We start from the raw sequence: 24,661 nt of genomic DNA, 5'->3' as shown, positions 1-24,661 counted from the left end.
TTCCACGGCTTTACTCGGCTAAGTGGGTTACTTGCACGTAGCTGGGAGAAGCTGTGCACGGGGCGCAACACACCTCAGGATCACTGGGCACATCAGAGCCAGGGTGGAGAGATTGGGGGGGTAGATTGGAGCTGGCGTGGGGAGATCAGGGGGGAGAGATCAGAGCCGGGAGAGAGATGGGGGAAGGGATCAGAGCTGGGGGGACAGAAATAAGAGCCAAGGGGGGAATCAGAGCCAAGGGGAGCAGGGAACCCTTTTAAAAAAAACACCTTACCTTAATTGCTGGTGTGCTCTATCCCTTTAAAAACTAAACTAAAATGGCAGGCAGGATGGGGCTTCCATGCAGCCCGTCATGTCTAATGTGTGGAAAGGAGTGACAGCCTGCGCTACTTCTAGCACAGGCTGGCAACTCCTCCCGCATGGATTTGCAGATAGGTCTAGCAAGGCCCTGTGTATGATCTTTGATTTACGTTGAAAGAGCTCCATTGTTTTTGAATAATGCAAAATAAAAATGGGAAAACAATTATATTCTTATTTTTCCCCTAATAAGCTGATCTTTGCTGTTCAGACCAGGCCTCAACACAATAATGTAGCATTTGGGGGAAAAGATACATCCCAGCAACACAGCACTAGAAGTTAAAATGGAGAAGATCTCCACAGCCACCATGTACTTTCCCTTCGTGCTCAGGTATGATGGAACAAAGGAAATCCAAACACTGCAAAACACCAACATGCTGAATGTGATGAACTTAGCTTCATTGAAACTATCTGGCAATTTTCTGGCTAAGAAAGCCACAGTGAAACTGACAATAGCCAGAAATCCCAGGTAGCCCAGGACACAATAAAACATTGTGATTGATCCTTCATTGCATTTTGCTATGATTTCTCTAGACAGAGATTTCATATCCAAATATGGGAATGGAGGAGTAGCACATAGCCATAAAGCACAAATGTTGGCTTGAACAAGGGAGCACCCTAGCACAATAGAGTTAGCCAGAGTTTTCCCCACCCATTTCCTCATCCTGGATCCGGGTTTGGTAGCCAAGAAAGCTAGAACCACAGTAATGGTTTTTGCCAACACACAAGAAACAGCCACTGAGAAGACGACACCAAAAGCAGTTTGTCGTAAATAGCAGGTCACTATCTGAGGCTGCCCAATGAATAGCAAAGGGCAGAGGAAGCAGAGCAATAGGGAGATGAGCAGGGTGTATGTGAGGTCCCGATTGTTGGCTTTGACAATGGGAGTGTTCTGGTTCTTGATGAAAGTCGCTAGTACCAAAGCTGTGACCAGAAAAAAAGAGAATGACAAGAAAGCTAAGGTCACCCCCAAAGGTTCTGAGAAAGAGAGGAAATTTAGGATCTTGGGAATGCAGAAGACTTGGTTGCTGTTTGGAAATTGATCTTCTGAGCATTTGAAGCAATCATCAATATCTGAAAAAAATGAAATTCACAAAATAGTAACCACCAAAATCATGCCATCATTTTTATCCTGACAGATACCCTGTTTCAAATTAAATGGATAGATTCATTTCTTATGTCTGGTGTTTTGTCAAAAAAAAAAAAAACCCTTTCAAAAACCCTGCTCTAGACATTGTATCTATCTATCTATCTATCTATTATAGGTTGGTAAAAAGCAGTGTATATGAGACATTTAAAAATATGGAGACACTGCAGGATCTACACTACTGCTTTATAGTGGTGATGCAGTGCACTTACAACTGTTGGGGCCCATGACACATCTACACTAAGCAGGATATAACACTGAAAGTTATTTTTTAAATAGAAGGTCTACCAAGGTACGTGGCTTTTTGCGGCTACTCGCTTACTCGCGAGTAGCCAGGAAAAGCCACGGACTGGTCACTGTGAGCGCTGTGCCCATCGTGCTGGGGGGATCCCGGGGGGGAGATGGGGGGGAAGGCCGGACTGGCAGGAGAGGGGGATGGCAGAGGGCGATACACGGGACAGTGAGGGGGGGGCGGAGGGCGACACACGGGACAGCGAGGGGGGGCGGAGGGCGACACACGGGAGGGCGACACACGGGACAGCAAGGGGGCAGAGGGCGACATACGGGACAGCGAGGGGGGTGAAGGGTGACACACGGGACAGCGAGGGGGCGGAGGGCGACACACGGGACAGCGAGGGGGCGGGGGTGGATGGGGGGGTTAAGTAAAAAAAAAAACCTTACCTTGTCCAGAGTCTTTGGGGCGCACGTGGCCCCTTTAACAAAAAAAATGGCCGACGCTGCAGGGCTTCCATAGTCCCTGCACGTCGGCCGTCTAGGAGGCGGGGGCGCGCGCTAAAGTTAGCGTGCTGTCGCCCCGCCTCCCTGCCGGCTTATCCGGCTGGGTCTAGCAAGGCCCTAAGATAAAGGAAGCTGTACTGGAACAGACCACAGGGTTATATAGTCAGGTATCCTGTTTCCCACAGTGATGAATCGGATGCATATGGGAAAGACATCAGTAGAACATGAAGGCAGCATTACTTTCCTGGTGTTGCCCCAGAGTTCTAGGTATTGAGTAGCATTTATTTTATTTTATTTTATTTAAATCATTTGTATCCTGCCCTATATCACTAGGATCTCAGGGCAGTGTACAGATAAAATCATACAATATAAAACAATAAATACACATAGCTAAAAACAAATTAAACCATTAATCAAGCTAAAACCAGTATAGAATTTAAAAGCAATAAAAAAAACAATTTAAACAGTTAAAACAATGTGTGAGCTCGATGAATTTAACCATTAAAGGCTTTGTTAAAAAGCCACGTTTTTACTTTGCGCCAGAATAAAGTCAGCATTGGCACCAGCCCTCTCCCATGTGTCCCTCATCCTGGAGGTAGTAAATAAACAGCATGATTATGATTAGTACCCATACTAGTGCAACTACCAAGAGCAAAAGCAATATGCAGATAGAATAAAAACATTAAAAAGAAATATTACAAGTGAATGAAACCTCATTGAAAGAATAATGTATCAAAAACATGAGCAGAGAAGAACAGAATCAAACAGCAGCCAATTGAGAAACATCAGTAGAAAATCGACTATTGCCCAATATCTCCAATTATCCATCATTTTTGGCTCTACAGAGTAGGGCTGATGAAGATTATAGGCAAAAATCTGGAGGGCCACAAGTTACCCCCTCCTGGTTTAACAGGTCAAAGGTCTTTCTAAGCAAATTGGTTTCTACCCATTGAATGAAAGGCTAGCACAGAGGGAACTAGGCTGGGCTTCCTCTGAAGGGAATTCCAAAGCATAGGTGCAGCAGCTGAGAGGTCTCTTCCAAAGTGTATAATTTGAATATCTTAAAACCAAGCTAGGGCTATCTGAGATAAGGTGGTCCTTCCACAACATGGCCCTGAGCTGTTTGAAATTGAAATGTGCCAACCGTTGAGGAAGTTGAGTGGAGTGACACACTCCGCATAACTGGCCTTGGTCAACCATTTGGACACACAGCTGGACCAATTGAAGCTTCTTCTTTGTAAATAAAAATATTAAGACCAACTGAAGCTTCTGAACAATTTCCAAAGGCAGCACCACATTAATAGACAGGTGTGAGTGTTTGTGCTAACAGTTTTTCATTGTGATACTTTGTATGGGAAGGATGTTTGTGCAGGTAAATAAAAAAAAACATTGTTGTTGTTGTTGCATTGACAACCTCTGCCTGAACATTTCTTTTCCTCAGTCCTGTTTACTTGTTTGTATTATTAATCTGAAGTGTGTGAGACACAGCAGCAAAGGATGGAGAGCTACTCTTTCTGCTTGCACACACCCCTACCTGATAATCAGCTGCAGGATATAGGCTCTAATTGCCGGATCTATGATGATTAGACCTAATTGGGGGGACTTGGCTTGGTTTGTGCTTTTGAGGGAAGCCCTTTTAAGAATTGGCACTTGGTGACAATGACAATGTCCAGGTAAACACAGTTTTCAGCTAATGCTACTCAAAAAGCCTTCAAAACCTTGAACAGCTTTGTTGACAGAACAGCCTTGAACAGCTTTATTGATGGTACAGATCAGGCCTTGAAAATAAGGTCATTGTCTCTTCTGGTCCTCAGAGTCCACATTGCACTCCAATCATCCTGTTTGAAGAAGAGCTGCATTTTCTGACAAGCATAAATTATAAAACAAAGCCAATATGGGGAGATGCTTCACTGGGAGTTAGTGTTAAATGCCAAGAACAGGCAGTCTTCACATACACATAGGTTGGAACCAAAGTAAACAAAGACCATGTGGCCCATTCAGAGGCTGATTTTATTGTGGCGCTTTTCCTGTGCATAGCAGGAGATTGTGACACATTCCATTGTTGTTGTTGTTGTTTTAAAAGATGGATTAAAAATCAAGAAGTAGAGACCCCTGGTTCAGTGCTTCCTTTACATTCTTAAAAAAAAAAGGTTAGCATGTTTGTATCGGGTGAAGCCAACCCTCACACTAAGCAAATATTATTATTATTATTATTATTATTATTATTATTATTATTATTATTATATTTATTTGTATCCCGCCTTTTGCCCAATGCTGGGCCTCAAGGCGGCCTTACAAAGTTTAAAATATACATGGGGGGGGATGGAAACAAAACCATAAACAATTAAAAAATACACAACAAAATTATAAGACATTAACATAGATGGAGGGCTGGATTATTCTCCAAAGGCCTGCTTGAACAAAAAAGTTTTAGCCTGCTTCCGAAAGCCCATCAAGGAGGGAGCCAGCCTAGCTTCCCCAGGAAGAGAGTTCCGGAGCACCGGAGCAGCCACCAAGAAGGCCCTCCCCCATGTTCCCACCAAGCGTGCCCGTGAAGATGGTGAGACTGAAAGAAGGGCTTCTCCAGAAGATCTCAAAGCATGGGCAGGCTCATAAGGGAGAATACGTTCTTTCAAATAACCTGGACCCGAACCATATAGAGCTTTATAGGTCATAACCAGCACTTTGAATTGTGCCCGGAAACAGACTGGAAGCCAGTGTAACTGTTTTAACAGGGGAGTGGTATGCTCCCTGTAACCAATCTGGCTGCAGCTCTTTGAACCAGCTGGAGTTTCCGAACACTCTCCAAAGGCAGCCCCACATAGAGCGCGTTACAGTAATCCAATCGGGATGTAACTAAGGCATGTGTCACCGTGGCCAGGTCCAACATTTCTAGGAACGGGCGCAGCTGGCGCACTAGCTTTAACTGTGCAAATGAACTCCTGGCCACCGCCGAAACCTGGGCATCCAGGCTCAGGCCTGAATCCAGAAGTACACCCAAGCTGCGGACCTGCGTCTTCAGGGGGAGTGTAACCCCATCCAACACAAGCTGAATCCCTATTCCCTGATCTAATAAAATAATTAAACCAACACCAGTACCATCATTGCCAGTACCACACTGTGGAATTCACTGAGAAATTTCAAGGTTATGGGAGCAGGGGTGTGGCCCCTAATGAGGTCTGGGGGCAGTGTCACACCCTGCTCTCCGAGAAGTTGCCTGCCTGTGATGTAGTCTATAGGTAGGACAATAAAACCTGTTTGGCCAAATCTATCTTTCTGAGAGGCACTGCCATGCTTCTACTTACAAACCTAGGAAGAGTAATATGGACAAAGTGTTGTTTGTGGTAAGAGATCTTGATAGCAAGCCATGACAAACCAGCATGTCTGCATCTTCAGCCTCATGACAGGCAAGACAATGCTGTTTGTCTGCATCCATTAGGCAGCCCATGTGAGAAGATATGGTTATGGTTCTTACATGCAGAGAAGTATCAATGTCAGTGTGTCCTTGACACTCTATAAAAACCAGGTTAGCATGTTTCTATGAAGTTGTACGGCACATGGGTGTAAACAATTCTCAGACTAGTTAAGAGAATTTAATCAGTTTAAAATTCTTTAATCAATTTAAGTTAATTGAAGAACCAAGCAGAGAGATGTTGAGAAAGTCACTTCCCCATGACTGCAGCTACATCAGTGTTAAACAGATTTACCCACAATTCTAGAACAAGGACAGAACACTGAAACATATTTATTTATTTATTTATTTGTTACATTTTTATACCGCCCAATAGCCGAAGCTCTCTGGGCGGTTCACAAAAATTAAAACCACAATAACACACCCGACAGGTTAAAAACACAATTACGAAATACAGTATAAAAAGCGCAACCAGGATAAAACCACACAGCAAAGTTGATATAAGATTAAAATACAGAGTTAAAACAGTAAAATTTAAATTTAAGTTAAAATTAAGTGTTAAAATACTGAGTGAATAAAAAGGTCTTCAGCTGGCGACGAAAGCAGTACAGTGTAGGCGCCAGGCGGACCTCTCTGGGAATGCTATATTTGTGGGAATGCTATGTAGCACAGTTTAAATTAGGGCTGTGCATGGACCCCCCCCCCCCCGAACCGCTACATGGACCGATCTGGAACTTCCAGATTGGGCCCGAACCACTTCAGGCCAATCCACCCATCCCCCGCTCTGCGGAGCAAGATCCGGCTCCGCCATCGTCACTGCATGAGTGGCGGCAGCAGCGCGAGGTAAGCCAACCCCCCCCGCCCCCTTACCTGTGTCCATTGTGGTCCATCGCAGGCTTAAATTGAGGCTCCGATTGAAGCCAGAAGAGAAGGCCACGGCCTCTTCCAGCTTCAAGCAGGGGCCTCAGTTAAAGCCCGCGACAGACGGCGATGGAGGAAGGTAAGCACCCCTCCCCCCTGCCCCCTTACATGGCTCTGCTGCCTTCGCCGCATGGATGGCGGCAGCAGTGCCAGGTAAGCCAAACCACCATCCCCTTACCTGTGTCTGTTGCGGGCTTAAATTGAGGCCCTGGCTTGAAGCCAGAAGAGGCCTTCTCTTCTGGCTTCAAGACAGGGCCTCAATTGAAGCCCATGATGGACACAGGTAAGCCCCCTTCTCCTGCCCCTTACCTGGCTCCGCCACTGCTGCTGCATGGACTGTGCTGGCGGCAGAGCCAGGTAAGCAAACCCCCACCCCCTTACCTGCCTCCATCGCAGGATTCAACTGAGGGCCAAGTTTCAAAGTGGAAGCAGGCAGCTCACTTCCGCTTTGAGGCCTGGCCCTCAGTTGAAGCCCATAATGGAGGCAGGTAAGCTCCCCTCCCCCTGCCCCTTAGCTGTCACCGCATGGACTGCGGCAGCAGTGGCAGCGCCAGGTGAGTCCCCCTCCCTCCCACTTACATGCATCCAGAGCTCCAGATCAAGGGAAACCATTTTGCCTCGATCCCCAGCCCCCAACCCAATTCGTCTCTGCCTTTGTTGCAGGCGAATCAGGCCGCTCCGCTATTGCTTCTCCGAAGTGAAGTGGAGCAGAGCACAGCCCTAGTTGAAATGATTACAAGCTCAATTTTACAGAAGATAAGAATTTTGGAAAATGTATTTTTTAGGGAAGGGAAAAAGAAATGGGTGGAAAGTATAGGTAACCCGCTTTTAAGGTTTCACTGGGAAATTTGGAGTAAATATAAAGGGGAGCTGCTTCCGAACAGCTCCCCTTTGTTACCGGTAATAATGTTAAAAAATTTCCTGGAGGAATTAAAGAGTAGATTAAGTAAAGTTTTAATAGAAAAAAATAAAATGAAATTAAGGGAATGGTTAAGAGGAATGAATACAAGAGAGAAAATAGAAGAGGTTTTAAAAGATAAAAAATTAACTTGGTTAAATTATTGGCAATTAGAACAGTGGACTAAAAAGTGGATAACAGAAAATGGAGATTGTAGAGAATTGACGAAGTTTGAGGAATTAATAGTTAAGAAAGAAAAGGATAGGGGGAAAAGAATAGTGTCAAAAGGGTTAATGAGTGAAATTTATAGAATATTGGTGGAGAAATGGTTGATGGATAGTTCAGGTAAAATGGTTTGGGAGACAGATTTAAACATACAAATAGGACAACAGAGTTGGGAGGGACTATGGAGACAAAGAGCGTTGAGAAATATGTCAGTAAGAATAAAAGAGAATTATTTTAAAATTATATGGAGGTGGTACCTAACCCCGGTTAGATTAAACAAGATAAATAATCAGCATTCAGCAAATTGTTGGAGAGGATGTGGGGGGAAAGGAACGTATTTACATATGTGGTGGGAATGCAAATATGTACAAAAATTGTGGAAGATGGTGTTTTCGGAGATGGAAGAAATTGTGGGAATGAAGATAGAAAGAACACCAAAAGTTGCATTACTGTCACTATTTGAAGATTTAAAATGTAAAAAAGAAAGTAAGGAATTGATAACGAATTTGCTGACGGCAGCAAGATTGATTGTAGCTAGGAACTGGAAGATTCAAGGGGAATATTCTATTGAAGAATGGTATAAAGAAGTATGGGACATAGCTATAAATGACAAATTGACTTGCAATATTAAATGGAGAACAGGTATAGCTAAAACAAATGATTTTGAAGGAATTTGGAAACAGTTCCTAATATTTGTGTTTTCTAAGGGAAGTGGGAAACCGCCAGCAGAAGAAAGTATGAGATTTTGGAATCAGGAATGAGATCCCGAGGTGGGGGGTGCACTTATATGTTAAGTTTGATTATGTTATTTAGATATGATATTATGTATTCAACATTTATTCAACATTTATGTAGTATGTTGTTTTCTTTTTAATTGTATGTTGTATGTTTAAGTATTGTAGAAAATAAAAATTTAATTTTTTTTTAAATATTTCTAAATCAGTTTAATCATACTAGCTTCAACAAGGGAACTTTAGGAATTACATCTCCACTCAGTTGACATGTCCAAAGAACTATGTATCAGAGCAGAATACCAAGACAAACCTATGTTGTGTACTTTTCTCTCCTTGTCAAATATTCCTTTTGGTTTAGCTGAGGCTTCAATAGAATGACAAAGCATTTAGGGGGAAAAATCGAACCCAGTAAGCCAGCACTGGAGGTTAAGATAGAGAAAATCTCCACAGCTACCATGTATTTTCCTTTCGAGCTCAGGTATGTTGGAACAAAGGAGAACCAAACACTGCAAAAGATCAACATGCTGAAAGTGATAAACTTGGCTTCATTGAAAGTATCTGGCAACTTCCTGGCCAGAAAAGCCATGGTGAAGCTGGCAATGGCCAGGAAGCCCATGTAACCCAAGACACAGTAAAACATGACAGATGAGCCTTCATTACATTCCACTATGATTTTGTCATTCAGTGAGTGCATGTCCATATCTGGGAATGGAGGAGAAGTACTTAGCCAAATTATACAAATGCCTGCTTGGATACAGGTGCCAGAAAGGACAATAGAATTTGCCAGTCTTTTCCCCACCCATTTCCTCATTCTAGATCCTGGTTTGGTTGCCATGAATGCTAGAACCACAGTGATGGTCTTTGCCAACACAGAGGAAAGGGCCACAGAGAAGACGGTGCCAAAAGCCATTTGTCGGAGGAGGCAGGTAATCTTTTCAGGCCGTCCAATAAACAGCAGGGACGAGAGGAAGCAAAGAAGGAGGGAGATGAGTAAGATGTAGCTGAGGTTCCGATTGTTGGCTTTGACTATGGGGGTATCCTTGTGCTTTCTAAACATTGCAAGCACTGCAGTTGTAATTAAAGAGAAAGAAAGAGCAAACATAATAAAGATGATTCCTAATGTTTCTTTGTAAGACAAGTAGCTCAGAGCACGGGAAATGCATTGATTTTGATTCTTGTTGGGATACTGATCTTCTGGACATTTGATACAGGCATCCATATCTGAAAAATACAGTTTCAACAATCACACATCCTGAAAGAGATATTATTAAATGTCCACTTCCTGCAATTATGCCATAAAGTGCTTTACTTGCTGAACTATCTATATCAAACAACAATAATAAATAATAGGCTATTTTAGACTTACTTTTGGGACAATTGGCCAACTTACTGCCCATTATGTCCCCTACCTTTTTCATCTGAGATCATCCCTCCTGGACAGGGAATGCAATCATAGCAGCAGAATTTCTCTCCTTCCTTCTTCTTTCTGCTATAACCAGGATAGCAGTTGTCATTGCATGCAGAAAGGGGCAGCACCTGTCCAGAAACAGGGGAGAATAGCATTAAGAAAGTGTATATTGAGGATGAATAATCTCTATGGAGTGGCTGTTTATATGGAATGATGACTTTATTTGGTTTACTCTGTGCTCCTTGTATGGAATAGGCAGTTTGCCCTTTAAAGTGTCACAAGTGCTTTTTAGTTTCTTGGAGGATTGCATATGTTCTGTCCTAATTCTGGAAAAGTGATACCTAGAACACCCTTCTCCAACTTGGTGTCCTCCAATGGTGGCATGTATTGGTGATGAGTTTTCCCATTTTCAGCTAGGTGATCCACAAGCACCAGAGGAGCAGCATTCAACCATCTAACTCCTCAGTGAACTGCCTTTTGCACAAAAATGATGTCTCTATTTTACATGGGTAGTTTGGGGGTGCTCCTGTATCTGTCTTTGTTACTGGAGACCCAGGTGGCCTCAGTGGTCTGGAGTGCCCATTATCAACTTTGGTTGGTACAGCAGCTATACCTGTTCCTGGATAGGAAACCCTAGCCATGGTCAATTATGCACTGGCAACCTCACAATTAGATTACTGTAATGTGCTATATGTGGGGCTACCAGTATGTGTGTTTCGGAAGCTGCAGCTTGTGCAGACCGCAGCAGAGTGCTCACTAGGGGCCTTCCTAGACCTGCCGGCTTACGCCGGCAGGGAGGCGGGGCCGAGGCGCGCTAACGTTAGCACACCTCCCCCACGCTTCCAGACGGCGGAGCCGCAGGGAGGATGCAAGCCCTGCGGCATCCGCCATTTTGTTGTTGTTGTTGTTTAAAGGGGCCGCGGGTGGCCCGAAGACTCCTGGAACGTAAGGGTGTTTTTTAAAAAAACCGGGGGGGGGGAAGGATGGCGGGGGGTGGCAAGGGGGGGCGGCGGGTGACAGAGGGAGCGCCGAGCGCCGCCGCCGCCACGCTCCCTCTGTCACCTGCCGCCCCCCTTGCCACCCACCCTGCCATCCTTCCCCATCCCCTCTCCTTCCCCCCCCGCCCCCGGGCCGATGGGCACAGCGCTCATACGAGCGCTGTGCCAGGCCGGTCTGCGGCTTTTCGCGGCTCCTCGTGAGTAAGCGAGGAGCCGCAAAAAGCCGCGGAAGTCTCCACACTTCCCCCAGCCCCGGCCTGAGGCCGGAGCTAGGAAAAAAGCGCGCCATAAGCGATTTTGCTTATGGCGCGCTAGACCAGGCCTCACTGCGGCCTGCCGCCGGATTCCCCTGTGCGTCATCTGGACACACAGCAGGGAAACCGGGTTGGAAGGCGCGCTAAGGCCTGGTCTAGCAAAGCCCTGAACACCTAGCTCTGCTAATATATAAAACCTATGTTAAAAGAATTGCACTTGCTGCCTGTTAGCTACCAAGCCATGTACAAGGTTATGTTATTATCTTGTAAAGCCCTAAACAACTTGGGAACAGGATACTTAGCAGACTGCCTTCCCTTATATACACCCAGACAACATTTACAATCATCAGAGGGGGTCCTGCTTGTCATTTCAAGATGAACAGAATATCATCACGAAGAACTTCGACAGTGGGCCTTCTCTGTAGTGAACCCACCCTCTGGAAAACCCTCCCTCATGTGGTTTAGGAGGCAGAAAATATAACATCCTTCAAATGCCTCCTGAAAACACATCTTTTTAGACAAGGTTTCCCTGGACTATAACTCATTCTGGATTTATATGACACTTTCAAATTTTTAAAGTTTTAAATCTTGATTTTTGTATATTATGGTTTTAATCGTAAACTGTCCAGAGAGCCTTGGCTGTTGGGCAGTATACATATGTAATAAATAAATAAAACATTAAATGGCCATTTACGCAAATATCCATTATAAAGTGGCCATTTATGCAAGATTCCAGGCATGATGGTCCAAAAAAGGAACTCCTGTGACATCCCTTAAACCTCTATGGCCATGTTGCTCATATTATTATTTTTGTCTGCCATGTTTTTGTAACCAGTTGAATTTTTTAAAAAATCCTGTTAACATTTGTCTTCACTAAAACTTTAAACTTTTAAAATAGTAACTTATTTTTGTGATCTCTGTTTGGGGAGTCAACCCTACCCAGTGCCTGTTTACCCTACCCTGTGCCTGTTTGCATTCTCTTCCCCTCCTTATTGTTTCATTATGATTTTATTAGAATGTAAGCCTATGCGGCAGGGTCTTGCTATTTACTGTTCTACTCTGTACAGCACCATGTACATTGATGGTGCTATATAAAATAATAATAATAATAATAATAATAATAATAATAATAATAATAATAATAATAATAATAATAATGTGAGGGGCACTATATGTTGCCTGTTCTCCCCTTCCACTAATGGAAAAGGGTATTACCCCTCTGTGACAGTGGCCCTGGTGAATGACAAATTGTGCTTGCCACCAATCAGCTCTGGTGTACAGGGTTTTTGCCTACTCCATACTGGTATTTAATGTAGTTGGGGGTGGGTAAATAGGTTGCTTGGAATGGGCAGGTTTGTGTAGGAATCTTTATTTTATTTTATTTATTTATTTTATTTATTACATTTCTATACTGCCCAATAGCCGGAGCTCTCTGGGCGGTTCACAAAAATTAAAACCATTCAACATATAAAACAACAGTATAAAACCATAATATAAAATACAATATAAAAGCTCAACCAGATAAAAACAGCAGCAATGCAAAATTACAAATTTATCAGAAGAGGTTTGGTGACCAGTCGTTGGCATCTCATGGTATTTGGCACTTTCTGAGGCTTGATGGGCTGTGTGGGATGTCTTGCCCTTAGGGACCTCTCTGTCTCACCTCTTTGAAGTTGTGCAGCACCGGGCGGGAGTGACATTGTGTGGTTCCCCCAAGCACACTAGTGTAGTTCAAGAAAGGAGATGGGCTAGTAGAACTGTATCTTTGTCTCACCTGGTTAAAACTTCGGTGCCACTGAATTTGATTATCATCAAGGCTCAACTCTTTCCCTGGAGGAGCCCGAGGTTCAACTTTTCCAACTTTTACTCTAACAAAAGAGTTATTTGGGAATGTAATCAAGTTTGTGACATCAAAACCAGCTGTAAATTCTTCATTTTCATCAAAAGTCACAGTATCTCCAGCACTGTTGTTGAACAAGATGCTCTTTAGAAAGTGATGGAACTAGGTTGAAAAAGAAAAAGGGAAAAAGAAACCAAGGTACAACAAGCTGTTGAAATATCTCCAAGGAGCTTAACAAAGAATGGATTCGTTTAAAACTATATTGTGATTTGGACTGGTTTTGTCTTATGACATGCCTCTGATTATGAATTGGGAGGATTGGAGGATGTCATGTACCCCTCAGGGCTCCTGCTGCCACCACTGTTTCCCAACCAGCCAGTTTCCTTCCTTCCTGTCCTCTGGCTGTGGAGAGCTTCTAAATGCCACTGGACAAAAGGGCTGATGTTGCTCCAGCACCTATCCCATGACTCACACTGAGGAAAGGCTCCTTCTTCATAATGAGACATAGTGAATGAGATGACCTTAAAGACCCTCTGTGTGGCAACTTTACCTCAAAGGTGGAAAACAGTGTATATAGTCAATTTGAACAATATGTGCCACCTCGCTCACCGTGCTTCACTGTGGGAAAAGATCCCTTCCTCAAGTGCAGTATTCATGGGTGAGATAACTTGTGCTGCCACAGCTAATGGAAATTTAAAAAGTGGGGGAAAGGAAGAGTGGAGGAGGAGGAGGTAAATGAGCAGGGGGGAGCAGGTATTCCTGCCTCATGTAGGGATGTCCATTGTTGTGCAATCCAGCCTATTTTGGGTTCAACATCCTTCCATGGCATGCCTGACAGAGGCCATAGCTAGACCTAAGGTTTATCCCTGGATCGTCCAGGGGTCAAATCTGTTCATCTAGGTGACACACAGGGGATCCAGTGCTCAGGCAGAGGCGAACCCTGGATGATCCCAGGATAAACCTTAGGTCTAGCTGTGGCCTCAGCTTGCTTTTGTGAGCTGCATTATGTGGTTTCCTCAAGTTCCAGGGACCTTTTACATATTATATGGGTCTCAGCTGTAATTTCCACAAACAGAGTTTTCTGCAAATTGCAGCTGAAAATTGTGGCTGAAAATTGCTTAACTTGCTCATATTGTGGCTTTAATTTGCAAAAACGATAGAATTTATTGCACTAATTTGATCAAATTATGCTATTTATGGCAATAATTTAAGCAAATAACACAATTTACACCAGTAATTTGTGCAATGTGTTATGTCTTGACATGATATTGATTATTCATGTTTCAAATTGCATATATTATGCTTTGATTTTGCTAATTTGTCAACTTCTTCCTTTTTTTCCAGATAGGGTGACACTGTATGTTAAAACACACACATACACACAAACACACACACACACATACACACAAACACACACACACACATACAAGAACACTTAACAACATTAACGCCCCCCCTCTCTCTCTCTCTATAGAGAGAGAGAGAGAGAGAGAAAATTGACCAAATGTATGCAAAAAGCTGGGTCAAAGCTTTTCTATTCTTACAGGCATTAGCAGCATATATTGAGTTTTTAATCAATCCCAGATCTATCTTTCAGTTTTGCTGAGTGTTCCAAATTGTTTTTAAATGAATGTAGTTTTTGTACCCTTTCTGTTTTACATTTTCGTGGTTTTAATCTTTGTAGATTGATTTTTAATGTTTAATGTTTTAATCTTTTGTAAACTGCCCAGAAATCTTTGGCTTTTGGGTGGTATAGAAATGCAAGAAATCATCATCATCATCATCATCAATACCATAACAACAACAACAAAAATCCGTAAAATGCAGCAAAGTCTGACTTGTCTGTCTAGAAAAAACACCATGAGTGAACGAAGGGAGGAGGAGGAGGAGGAGGAGGAGAAAAAGCAGAAGCAGAAACAGCACCAGCAGCACCAGCAGCAGCAGCAGCAGAAGAAGAAGAAGCAGAAGCAGAAGCAGCAGCAGAAGAAGAAGAAGAAGAAGAAGAGTCTTTGGAATATGATCACCTGCCATGGTTGTACATTCTGAACTGCTGGTGGCCCTCTCTCTACCCGTCTTCTTCTGGATTCATAGATGGCATGCAAAGCATGTGCCACAACATAGACAGCATTGTAGACATTATAACTGTGACCAGTCATGTTCATTTCAAAGAAAGTACTAGGAAGGCTCTCCAACTCTTCATCCCCAGAGCAGAATTCCTCACCCTCCGCATTCATATTGGGAATTTTTAATGGACAGCTAAATGCCTGTTCCCAGAAATTCTGAATAAAATTGTCTGCTTTTGTCCAGTTAGGCTTTACAGTGTGAAGAAATTCCTGGAATCCAAGTGGCTGGTTTGAGTAAACCGTGAAGGCTATGGCTCCATGGAAATTCTGCATATCCCACAACTTTTGTACATACACAGCTTCAAAATCCCATTGAGATGTTGCAATCCACACTTTACCCAGGGGTGGCAATGAAAAAAGTGGTGCTAAGAACAGCATTGTTCTCAAATTCTGCCAAGATGGAGGTTCTCCATGTACAAAACATGCACTGGATTTCTTTCCCATGAGAACTGAATATTTCTCTATCATGTTTAAAAGCAAGTCTGTATACTCGTCCTGGTAAGTCCTTTTTGGTAATCGAAGTATGAATGCATAGCAGATACTATTCTGGGAAAACAGTGGTACCACTGTCTGCAAGAACTTGTCCCCGTAATCATCATCCACAGCCAAGAGCCCAACCCATGTCCATCCAAAATGCTGAAGTAACCGGACAACCCCCAAGTACTGATGTGATTCATTTGGCACCATCTTGTACAAAAATGGGAATAGTGTTTTGTCACCGTGTGCTGTGGAAAATGACCCATAACTGAGCTGAAATAAAATAAAATGTCTAAGTGATATTCAGGTTGATACAAAGAGAATGTTACATTCAGTACCATTGAATTTCAAGAACCTCATGCAAATGTCCTACCTGTGGAATCTTGTAGATGCCAATGATTTGGGCCATAACAGCAGATGCTTCACTCAGAAGTCCTCCAATGACAGCTGTAATTTTTTTCTGTTCATCACACATGAAGTTGGGAACAAATTGCTGGTGCGTGCAAAGTAGACTCATTGTGGCCTTATAGGTCAACCTTGCATTGTAGTAGCCATTGAGAATGTGGAAACCCAGAGTGATGTTTGGTAAGATTTTGTGATTCTCATTTATCTCTTTTACAGCAAATGACAAGGCCAGGATGTGCTGGTACATCTTTGGAACGGAACTGTAATGAGAGTTGACAGTTTAATGAAATAACAGGAAGTTCATTTGAACTTTTCATCATCATATCTCAACATGTTTTTGAGGTACAGCATAGTGCCATTTAGAAACTTTAACAGAAGATAAAGTAGGGTAGCAGCTATTTTCAGTTTTTTTGTGGGTGAAGTAGAAAGTAAGGAAAGGAAAAGCATGGAAGGTAAAGAAAAGAAAGGAAAGGAAGAAAGGAATGAAATCATATATTAAGGAAACTCTAAATCCTCATAAATTGCTGTCATTGTGCTTAATAAACTGATTTCCATATCCACTGGAATAAATACCTTTTAATATAGAAACTACACAGCCAAAAACAAATAGTTCATTTGTATGTTGTATAAAAAGCCTTTGGAAAAATAGGATCTAAAGGGACAAGAAATTTACCCTGATACTCTATTTCCACATCTTTTTCTTCTTGCAATTTGATATTTTATATGAATATTGCTTTCCACTTAAAATTTCTGTATGAAAAACTTAAATCAAAAAATAAATATAAGATAAACTGAAGCATGTTCAAGCAAGTATGTCTACTTTTCCTAGAGCTCTATGAAGCTGGTTGAGGAAAAAAGCCTTCCATAAATGGAAAAGTAGAAATATTTGACTAAGACACAGTGCCTCACTGCCAATTCACACATCATATTGAATTTATAAACTTGGAGAAAAAGTAGGGATAAACTTCTATTAACAAACCTCAGTGTATACCAAAGTGTATTAGGAAATCAGGATCCGAGTGCTCCCTGGTCAAGTACATAATCAACACAACAGTCAGATTTGACTTTATATAATGTGTATAAGGGCACTCAGCCATAAATAGAACACTATAACAGTGAATTGTAAAAACAGCATAGAACATGGTAATTCTTGAGAAGTATAATAATACGAAATAACAGGATTTAATTTGAAAGAATGGATGTGAATAGATGACAGCGATAGGAGTGATGGACCAGTTGATGTCAGTTTAAGTATTGTCTGTATCAATGATTAGTCTGTTCTATCTGATTTTTGTTTTGTTTTGTTTTGTTTGTTTTTAAAGAACTGTGATAATTCACCTTTAAAAGATATGAATTTCTGGCATAAAATAGAGATTTTTGTCTGCAGATTTCCATAAAATATGTAAAATAAGTGAATCATCAAAAGGATAATGGTGTTCCAATTCATATATTATTCCAGCAAACCCAATTGTGTTTGGTTCACTTAACAGGATGACCAAATGAAATTCTCTCCATCTCTAAACAAAGATGAGACAATAGGTGAAAGTGAATGAAGTGTTGAGAATGAACAAACACCGCATTCCACAGGCAGCACAAACAAAATAACTGATAAGCTCCAGGCATTCTAGAATCCTACTTTTCTCATTCCGAAAAATAACTCATAATACATAAATCATGATACATGTTTAATTATCTGTTTCCATTTACAATGATCTTGACATATTAAAGAAGGAAAGAAAACATCCTTACACAGCTTCATCAATCAACATCTGTGTGGGCTGCTCTATGAAAGAGGGGCTGTCGTGAAAGAAGAAGACTTGAGCGGCAATTGCACCTATGATAAAATTGCCTGGCTGATAAAATTCATGGGGTAGAGGAAGTGGATCATTAGATATGCTGCAATTAATAGAATGGGTCTTGCATATAATACGAAACATTAAAAGAAGTAGCATAATGACTAGCATCAAAATCTTGAAGTTAACCATCATAATGCCAATATCTCCCATGAGGATTTAGGACTTCATGCTTCTTTCTGCAGCATTATCTGAATAGCATCAGTTTCCTTGCATTCTTACAAAAACTGATTGAGATGTTGTTGACACACTGATGTAAAACTTTTCCCATAAGGCTATCTCAGGATCAATGTCTCTGCCATTCATTTAGTAAAGTTTCCCTTTGTTGCAATTTCACCATCAGTGTCTCTGAACAATGTATTCCCTCTGCAGCATGTACAAATATGAACTGCTTTTCTAAATATTTGTTCAAAAGTTTAGATTAGGCATATCTGTCTCTCTCCTTCCCTATGAAAGACATAGACTTTCCTATCACAAGATCATATTTCGAACCATATCTTTATAGGGAAGAGTTAATATATGATTATTGGCCATCTCATTAGTATCCCTTTGGAATTAAAATTTAATCAGTAGCACAAAGACATAAAACCAGTAATTCTGACAATGACAGCAGGGATAAAAATGTCCCCCGAGTCTCTTGTTATTTGATATAGCATCACACATGGGAAATAGCTGGCAATATATATTATAATGCTTATTTTCTTCTTTGAGTTGTAACATGAAAATGAGATTGAACTTTGCCCCAATGGGCAAGAGAGTGTAACCAGAGCTGACTTAAGGGTATTTAAAAATTCAATATGTTTGAAAATATATTGAACACATAAGCAGGAAAAAGTGAATACTCTTCAAGCTGTTAAACAAACGAAACATGCCACATAGGAAGTTTTAAGATATGAATCTCTACCTATAAAGTGGAAAGTATGTGTGTGTGTCATGTATGTCGTGAAATGTTTACCCACTTCTACATATGGTACTGCCTTAATGCTGTTCACCCAGACAGGTCTTCATGTACATGGATCAGAAAAAAAAAACCCTAAAACCCCCCATTAATTTTGGGGTTTTAAGTATTTTTAAATAATGTAATAAAAACCTAGGTTTACACCTACAACTCCCACCATGCTTTGAGCAGAACTCCCAGCATGTCTTTGGCGGGAGGCCAGACTTACTGGCTTTTGGTGGCCATTTTGATTCCTATAGTCAGTCAACCCAATTCGACGTAGAAGGAAACAACCCACATAAATGGGCTGCAGCAATTTGATGTTCCTCCTCCCACCTGCAATGTGTGGTTTTAAAATCATAACTTGATACAACAGTGTGTCTTTGTGAGGCTGAACTCTGGACATGCTCAAAGGCACCTCATCCTGATGTCGCTGTTTTCTCAGAAACTGAGGGAAGCACATGCGCAGCCTTCACCCTTAAGAGGGAGGAAGGGGAGGAGGAAAGGGAAGCACTCTGTGCATGCCCAGAAACAAGCTTGATTAAAAGGGGAGAGTGCCCAGCCCAGTCCCAGCTCTTCAGTACAGGCTCCTGATAGAGCACTTCATGGGTGAGAAGTGTGAGCTGAGGCAGTCCCAGCAGGACTTGGTCAGAGTTGTGCGTGTCCACTGATAGCCTCTTACCTCCTCGGCGATGCTACTCCTCTGCACTCTGTCAAGGAGCAGCATTGGCAACAAGAGGAGGAAAGCGCTACTCAGAGGAAATGGACAGCTGAGGGCTGACAAAGGCATGCTGGGAGGTGTAGTACTGGCATGTCACTATCTCTCAGTCCTAACTCAGCCCCCACTTTCCTGAGCTCTCACTAGCTGTCTTGGTTCTCCTTCTGTCTTTTCCAAACTGCCACTCACCCCACCCACCATTCCATTCTAGCCTTAGCTATCAGTCATTCCTCCATTCACTCTTCTGTTTCAATAGAACAGTCAGGCTTTTTACATAAAAATCATAAACTTTATTCAGTAATTCTTGCATCTGTGTTGGAATGTTGTGGTTTAGTTATAACACAGAAAAAACTCAGCATAAAAAATCTCATCAAGTGAAAAGGCCTTGGAAATTATTATTTTTTTAAAAAAAATAATAACTTGGCACTTAAAAGCCATTAATACAGCCACTAGTCAAAACAGCCTGGGGAAAAGAAATCCATAAGCAGAGTGCCACAACTAAGATGGCCTGTTCTCCAGTTGTCTTCCACCACACTTCAGATGGTGTTGAAAGTTTAACACATTATTCAGGGACCTAGGCTTATGCCTACAACTCCCAGCATGCTTTGAGTGGGAGAGAAGTTTTATCAGTCTTTGGCAGCCATCACCTGGAAATGGCTGGCCATCCTGGGCCTGAAGGGAGAGTGCCTGGAGAGAGAAAAGAAATTAATTTAATTTGTTTTAAAGTTACCTCACAAGCCTAGTACTGGCCTACCTTGCAGGGTTGTCATGGGGGTAAGAGTGGGGGGGAAAGAAATGAATTTCATTTGTTTAAAGGTTAACTCACAGGTCTAGCACTGGCCTGCTACTTTAAGATCATTACCTCACAGACATATATCCTAGAGGGCCCAGTCAACGCTGGGTAGAAATTGAAATTTGTCACACTGATAGGTCTGGCTGTACAATGTACCAGAAAAATCTAAAAACATGAAATTTTGGGTTTAAAATATTTTTTAAAGAATTTAATAAAAATCTGAGAGTTGTGCTTATAACTCCCAGCATGCCTTGGGTGGAACTCCCAAGAGTCTTCTCTTGCCACCAAACTATGACTCATGGTCATGTCAAGTACAAATTGCTATTATTCCTTCAGGACATTCCACAAAATTTCTTCAGCAGGAGATATTGAAAATTGCTTTATTCTGTATGTGGCTCCATAGCACTGGCATAATGCTACCAGCACCATAAGGTGGTGGGTTGATCATTTAACATATATATATATATATATATATATATATATATATATATATATATAGTGCCATGGTGTGTCTTCAGAGCACAGGTATGTCAGATAAAAGGCCCAAGTCACTGAGATCTGCTTCCCTACTGTATGTTATTCTGATATCTGGGCAATGCTGAGTATATTTTGAAAACATATTCTTAGGTTTGCATATCTTTTATTTATTTTTTTGAAGTTTAGACGACTGCTCCAGGCATGATGGTGTTGTAAAAATAGCTCATTCCCTGGTATACCAAGTCCAATACAGCACACAAGGAGGAGAGGAGATTAAGTATGGGTCAAACAACGTTTATTCTGCAGAATAAAGAGACACAAGGAGCTAATTGCTCCAAAGCATGTGCCTACCTCGTAAGTGTTGCCCAAAAACTGGGGTCATTCCCCTAGGAGGACGGACCAATTATTCCATTAAGGGAATCCACAAGGGAGTCTTCCTGGTTGAGTCCTCGGGCTCAATTGAAGCAGCCGCAGGACCGCGGATGGACGCAGGTAAGGGAGGGGGGTTTACCTGGCCCTGCCGCCGCCGCCACCCATGCAGCGACGGTGGCAGAGCCTGGTAAGGGGGAGGGGAGTCTTACCTGTGTCCGTTGCGGCCCATCCCAGCTTCACTAGGGCTGGGATGCTTTAGGGTGGATTCCTGCATTGAGCAGGGGGTTGGACTTGATGGCCTTGTAGGCCTTCCAGCTCTGCTATTCTATGATCTATGATAAAGCGGGAGATTAGCATTAAGAAAATGTATACTGACGATGAATTATCGCTAGGGAGTGGCTGTTCATATGGAATGATGACTTTACTGTTTTTACTCTGTGCTCCTTGTATGGAGTAGGCAGTTTGCACTTCTTTGAACAATTATTGTAAATACACACAAACACTCAGGGCTAATCCACCACAACTCCTTCCTTTCTTAGCAATCTTTCTGGCGGGTTTAATGAAAAATTGATAGCCTGGAAGCTCTAGGGTTTTTTGTATCCATGTTTCTTGTAGCCCCATTATATGAAATTTGGATGGATATTGTTTGAATCCTATGTCCATCAGTTTATTATCCCATCCTGAGATATTCCACAACAAAAACCTCAGTGGGGCTGAGGGTGGATCTGTGTGGGCTTTTCCAAAGAGATAGGAGGAGCACTTTATTCATTTTACTTCTAGTGGTTCTTTGTCAGTCACTGGGAGGCCTAGGCTTTAAAGGACAAGATGGATTAGCCGCCGCAACTTTCGCCATGGATGTTTCTGTTATTGGACTCAATGATAGCTTCCCTGTATAGACTGCAGGGTTAGTGTTCATCTTGGTGCATTCCCCCTCTTGATCCCCATTATCATTGACTGTAATATCATATTGTCTTATCTCGGCCCCAGGTGCTACAGTTGGATTATCTGAGTGTATCAATGGGTGGCCATCAAGTGCCCTTTTGATCACACTAATGTTCGGGTATAGTAGACCTGTATTGTCTGTTGGATTTAAAGGCATGACCTGGTCTCTAATAGGGCTGGTTAGAGCTATATTACACCTCTGACCATTGGGGATATGACCCGTTTTAGGTCGACTTTCCTTAGGGGGGTGTATGGGAATATCGGGGGCTGAAGTATTCACTCCGCCATCCGCCTCACTTGTCTTCTTTAGGGGTTGTAGGTCTTGTTTATTAAGCCTATCTTTGCCAGCAGCCCTTTCTTTTTTGATTCGCGGGGTTTCAACCTGTGATTTCACCATATGTTGGGATTTTTGAGGTTTAAGTATTTCCAACAGAGCTCTTAGTCTAGAAAGGGTTTTATGTTGATATATGCTAGGTAAGGCATCAAAACTCTCTATGAGCTTTATCTCTTCTGGATAAAGTTGTTCCAAGAAGCCACTACTATCCTCCGTCTCAAAAAGTCTCATGTCTCTCTCTTCTTTGTTTCCGGGAAGTGTTAAAGGACTTTTGGACTGATTGATTTCTGGTTGAAGTGCGTCAAAAAGATCCCCCAGGTCCCCCAGCCTTATGGGTCCTGTTTCTCTGACTTCGCCGTGGTTGCATAGTGTTATGGAAGTCTTGGGCAAATAATCAGAAACGATTGTTGAGGCTGTATCCTCTAAGTATCCTCTAATCACCAATCCTGGGATCCGATTGAGGCATGTTAGGAATATGAACATTCGTGTTGCTGGAGGATCCCAATGAAGACATTGGGGAGATATCTTTGAAATATCTATTCACTGTCAATCCCCGTCTTAGGTATTCTTCTTTGTTTCTATATATCTTAGCCGCCAAATCCGAAGAAGCGAAGGTAACCTGGGCTCATGCTGTTTTGTAGTTATAGTAGAGATATTCAATTTTTTGGATTGTTTCCATATTTTGCCCAAGTGGGTTTGCATCCCAGATTGATATCAACTGTAGGAAATGCAATTTTCGCTCTTGTTGCATTAGAACGCCCCTGGTTTGGGGTAGTTGGAAAATACCAAGGTACAGTTCATTAAATGCAAATTCCATGAGGATTTCCCCTCAGATAGGAGCGTTGGTGCTGATGTTCTTTCCTTCTCAACCGAAGGATTTTTTTTTGTTTGGGCTTCATGGCCAAGTTATGCCCACGGGTCCTGAATTTCAGTTATATTTACTATGTTGGAGTAGATACCCTGGTTTTCGAGTATCAGTTTCCTCTCTCCCGGATCGGTTATCTGCGTGGTCCTTTCCTTCTTTGGGATCAATGGCTGTGCTGCTCAGTTCTTGTCTTGGGCATCCAGTATTTGGAATAGTTTATTATAATTCATTTCAGGCTTGTTTTTATACTTGGATGGTTGTCTTATATTTTCTGTTTTCTTTCTCCCTTTATGGTTTATAGCCTTTAATTTTTTTGATTTCAGGCCCCTATGATTGGAAGGTGGGATGTTGTCTTTCTTTCTCCTGTTAGCTTGGCTGGTCTCCTCTCCGCTGGGGTAGGCTGTCTCTGATATATCTGTCACGGTTGTGTTCGAATCACTGGCTTTATAATTTGGTTTAATTCGTTTATGTTCCAGCTTGTCCTCTTTTGCTTGACCACTCTTGACTTCCTTTATGTTTTTGGCCAATACAAAGTTAGTGAGGGTGATTATTAGGTCCTTACTTTCAGATAAGTAGTTCTTTATTAATGTTATATCCTCTGCCCAGCATCCAAATAGAGCTTTAATCATCTCGTGCTGGGATCTAAGCAGGCTGGACCACACCTGGGGATCGCTATTCCTGTTCGATGGAGAATTTGTATTGTTTAATTGGGGGAAAGATAAGTTGGGTTGCGAAGGGGATATACTACCCACTGATATTTGTTTGTTCATAGGAAGTATAGTCGTTATCTCTACTGTGTTGTCTTGAGATATACAATGGGGTTGTCTATTACCCATTAGACCCTCCCCAACTGTAGAAAATTCGGATGCCAAACTACGTCTGCTTTCTTTTGGGAATTTGGGTTCTGGTGGCATCATTAACATGTTTGGACCCAATGACCAATCCAAGATCTCATTTGTTGTGGTGGTGTTGGAGTGCCTACTGTCTTTATTTGTTGTTTTAATTCCCTCTGAGTTAACTGGAAAAAAAGCTGGTTATCTTGGATTGATTGTGTTTATGTTTCCTCCTACGGGGGACATATTCCCCTGTCATTGGAACGATACCCTGTTTTTTGTACTCTCCTCTAGTTAAAACCATTCTGTTATACACTGTGTGACTTTACAGGCTCTGCTGCCTTGTTCAAACTTCCTCCTCCACACTCCCCTTTTGGTTATCAAATGTTCAGACACGTGCTGGTGCTAGCTTTTGTAGAAGTAGGGTGTAACACTGGGAGGCTGTTGAGGCAGTTAGGAGACCCTTCGTTTCTTTCTTAACATGGTTTTCCAGTAATTAACTGCTATATTTTTGTTCACGCAGTCAGCTATTTTGTCTTGCTAAGTTACTCCCTTCAGTAGTTCAATGATTCGCTCATCAGTCAGTGCTGTTTACTGTGA

General features: G+C 42.2%; 1 protein-coding gene across 1 annotated transcript; it reads right to left on the bottom strand.

The window, feature by feature from the left end:
* Positions 1-523: 523 nt before the first annotated feature.
* Positions 524-16,184, bottom strand: LOC134405516 (vomeronasal type-2 receptor 26-like). The gene is made up of 5 exons (XM_063136762.1): positions 15,906-16,184; positions 14,957-15,805; positions 12,867-13,094; positions 9,842-9,968; positions 524-1,431 (listed from the first exon to the last, which is right to left on the bottom strand). The coding sequence occupies exons 1-5, from the start codon at positions 16,182-16,184 to the stop codon at positions 524-526; spliced, it is 2,391 nt and encodes a 796-aa protein (XP_062992832.1).
* Positions 16,185-24,661: the final 8,477 nt, after the last annotated feature.

This window comes from Elgaria multicarinata, chromosome 11, assembly GCF_023053635.1.
Source record: "Elgaria multicarinata webbii isolate HBS135686 ecotype San Diego chromosome 11, rElgMul1.1.pri, whole genome shotgun sequence".
NCBI classification, from domain to species: Eukaryota; Metazoa; Chordata; class Lepidosauria; order Squamata; family Anguidae; genus Elgaria; species Elgaria multicarinata.
The sequence above is the reverse complement of the archived record's forward strand: the minus strand, read 5'-3'. Positions and strand labels throughout refer to the sequence as shown.

What these genes read in the sequence shown, in the direction of transcription:
- LOC134405516 (XM_063136762.1), bottom strand. Translation starts at nt 16,184, where the DNA reads ATGTACCAGCACATCCTGGCCTTGTCATTTGCTGTAAAAGAGATAAAT. An exon ending in GCATCTACAAGATTCCACAG is followed by an intron (nt 15,806 to 15,905) that starts GTAGGACATTTG and finishes ATTTTATTTCAG; the next exon opens with CTCAGTTATGGGTCATTTTC. An exon ending in GATGATCTCAGATGAAAAAG is followed by an intron (nt 1,432 to 9,841) that starts GTAGGGGACATA and finishes CATTTTTTTCAG; the next exon opens with ATATTGATGATTGCTTCAAA.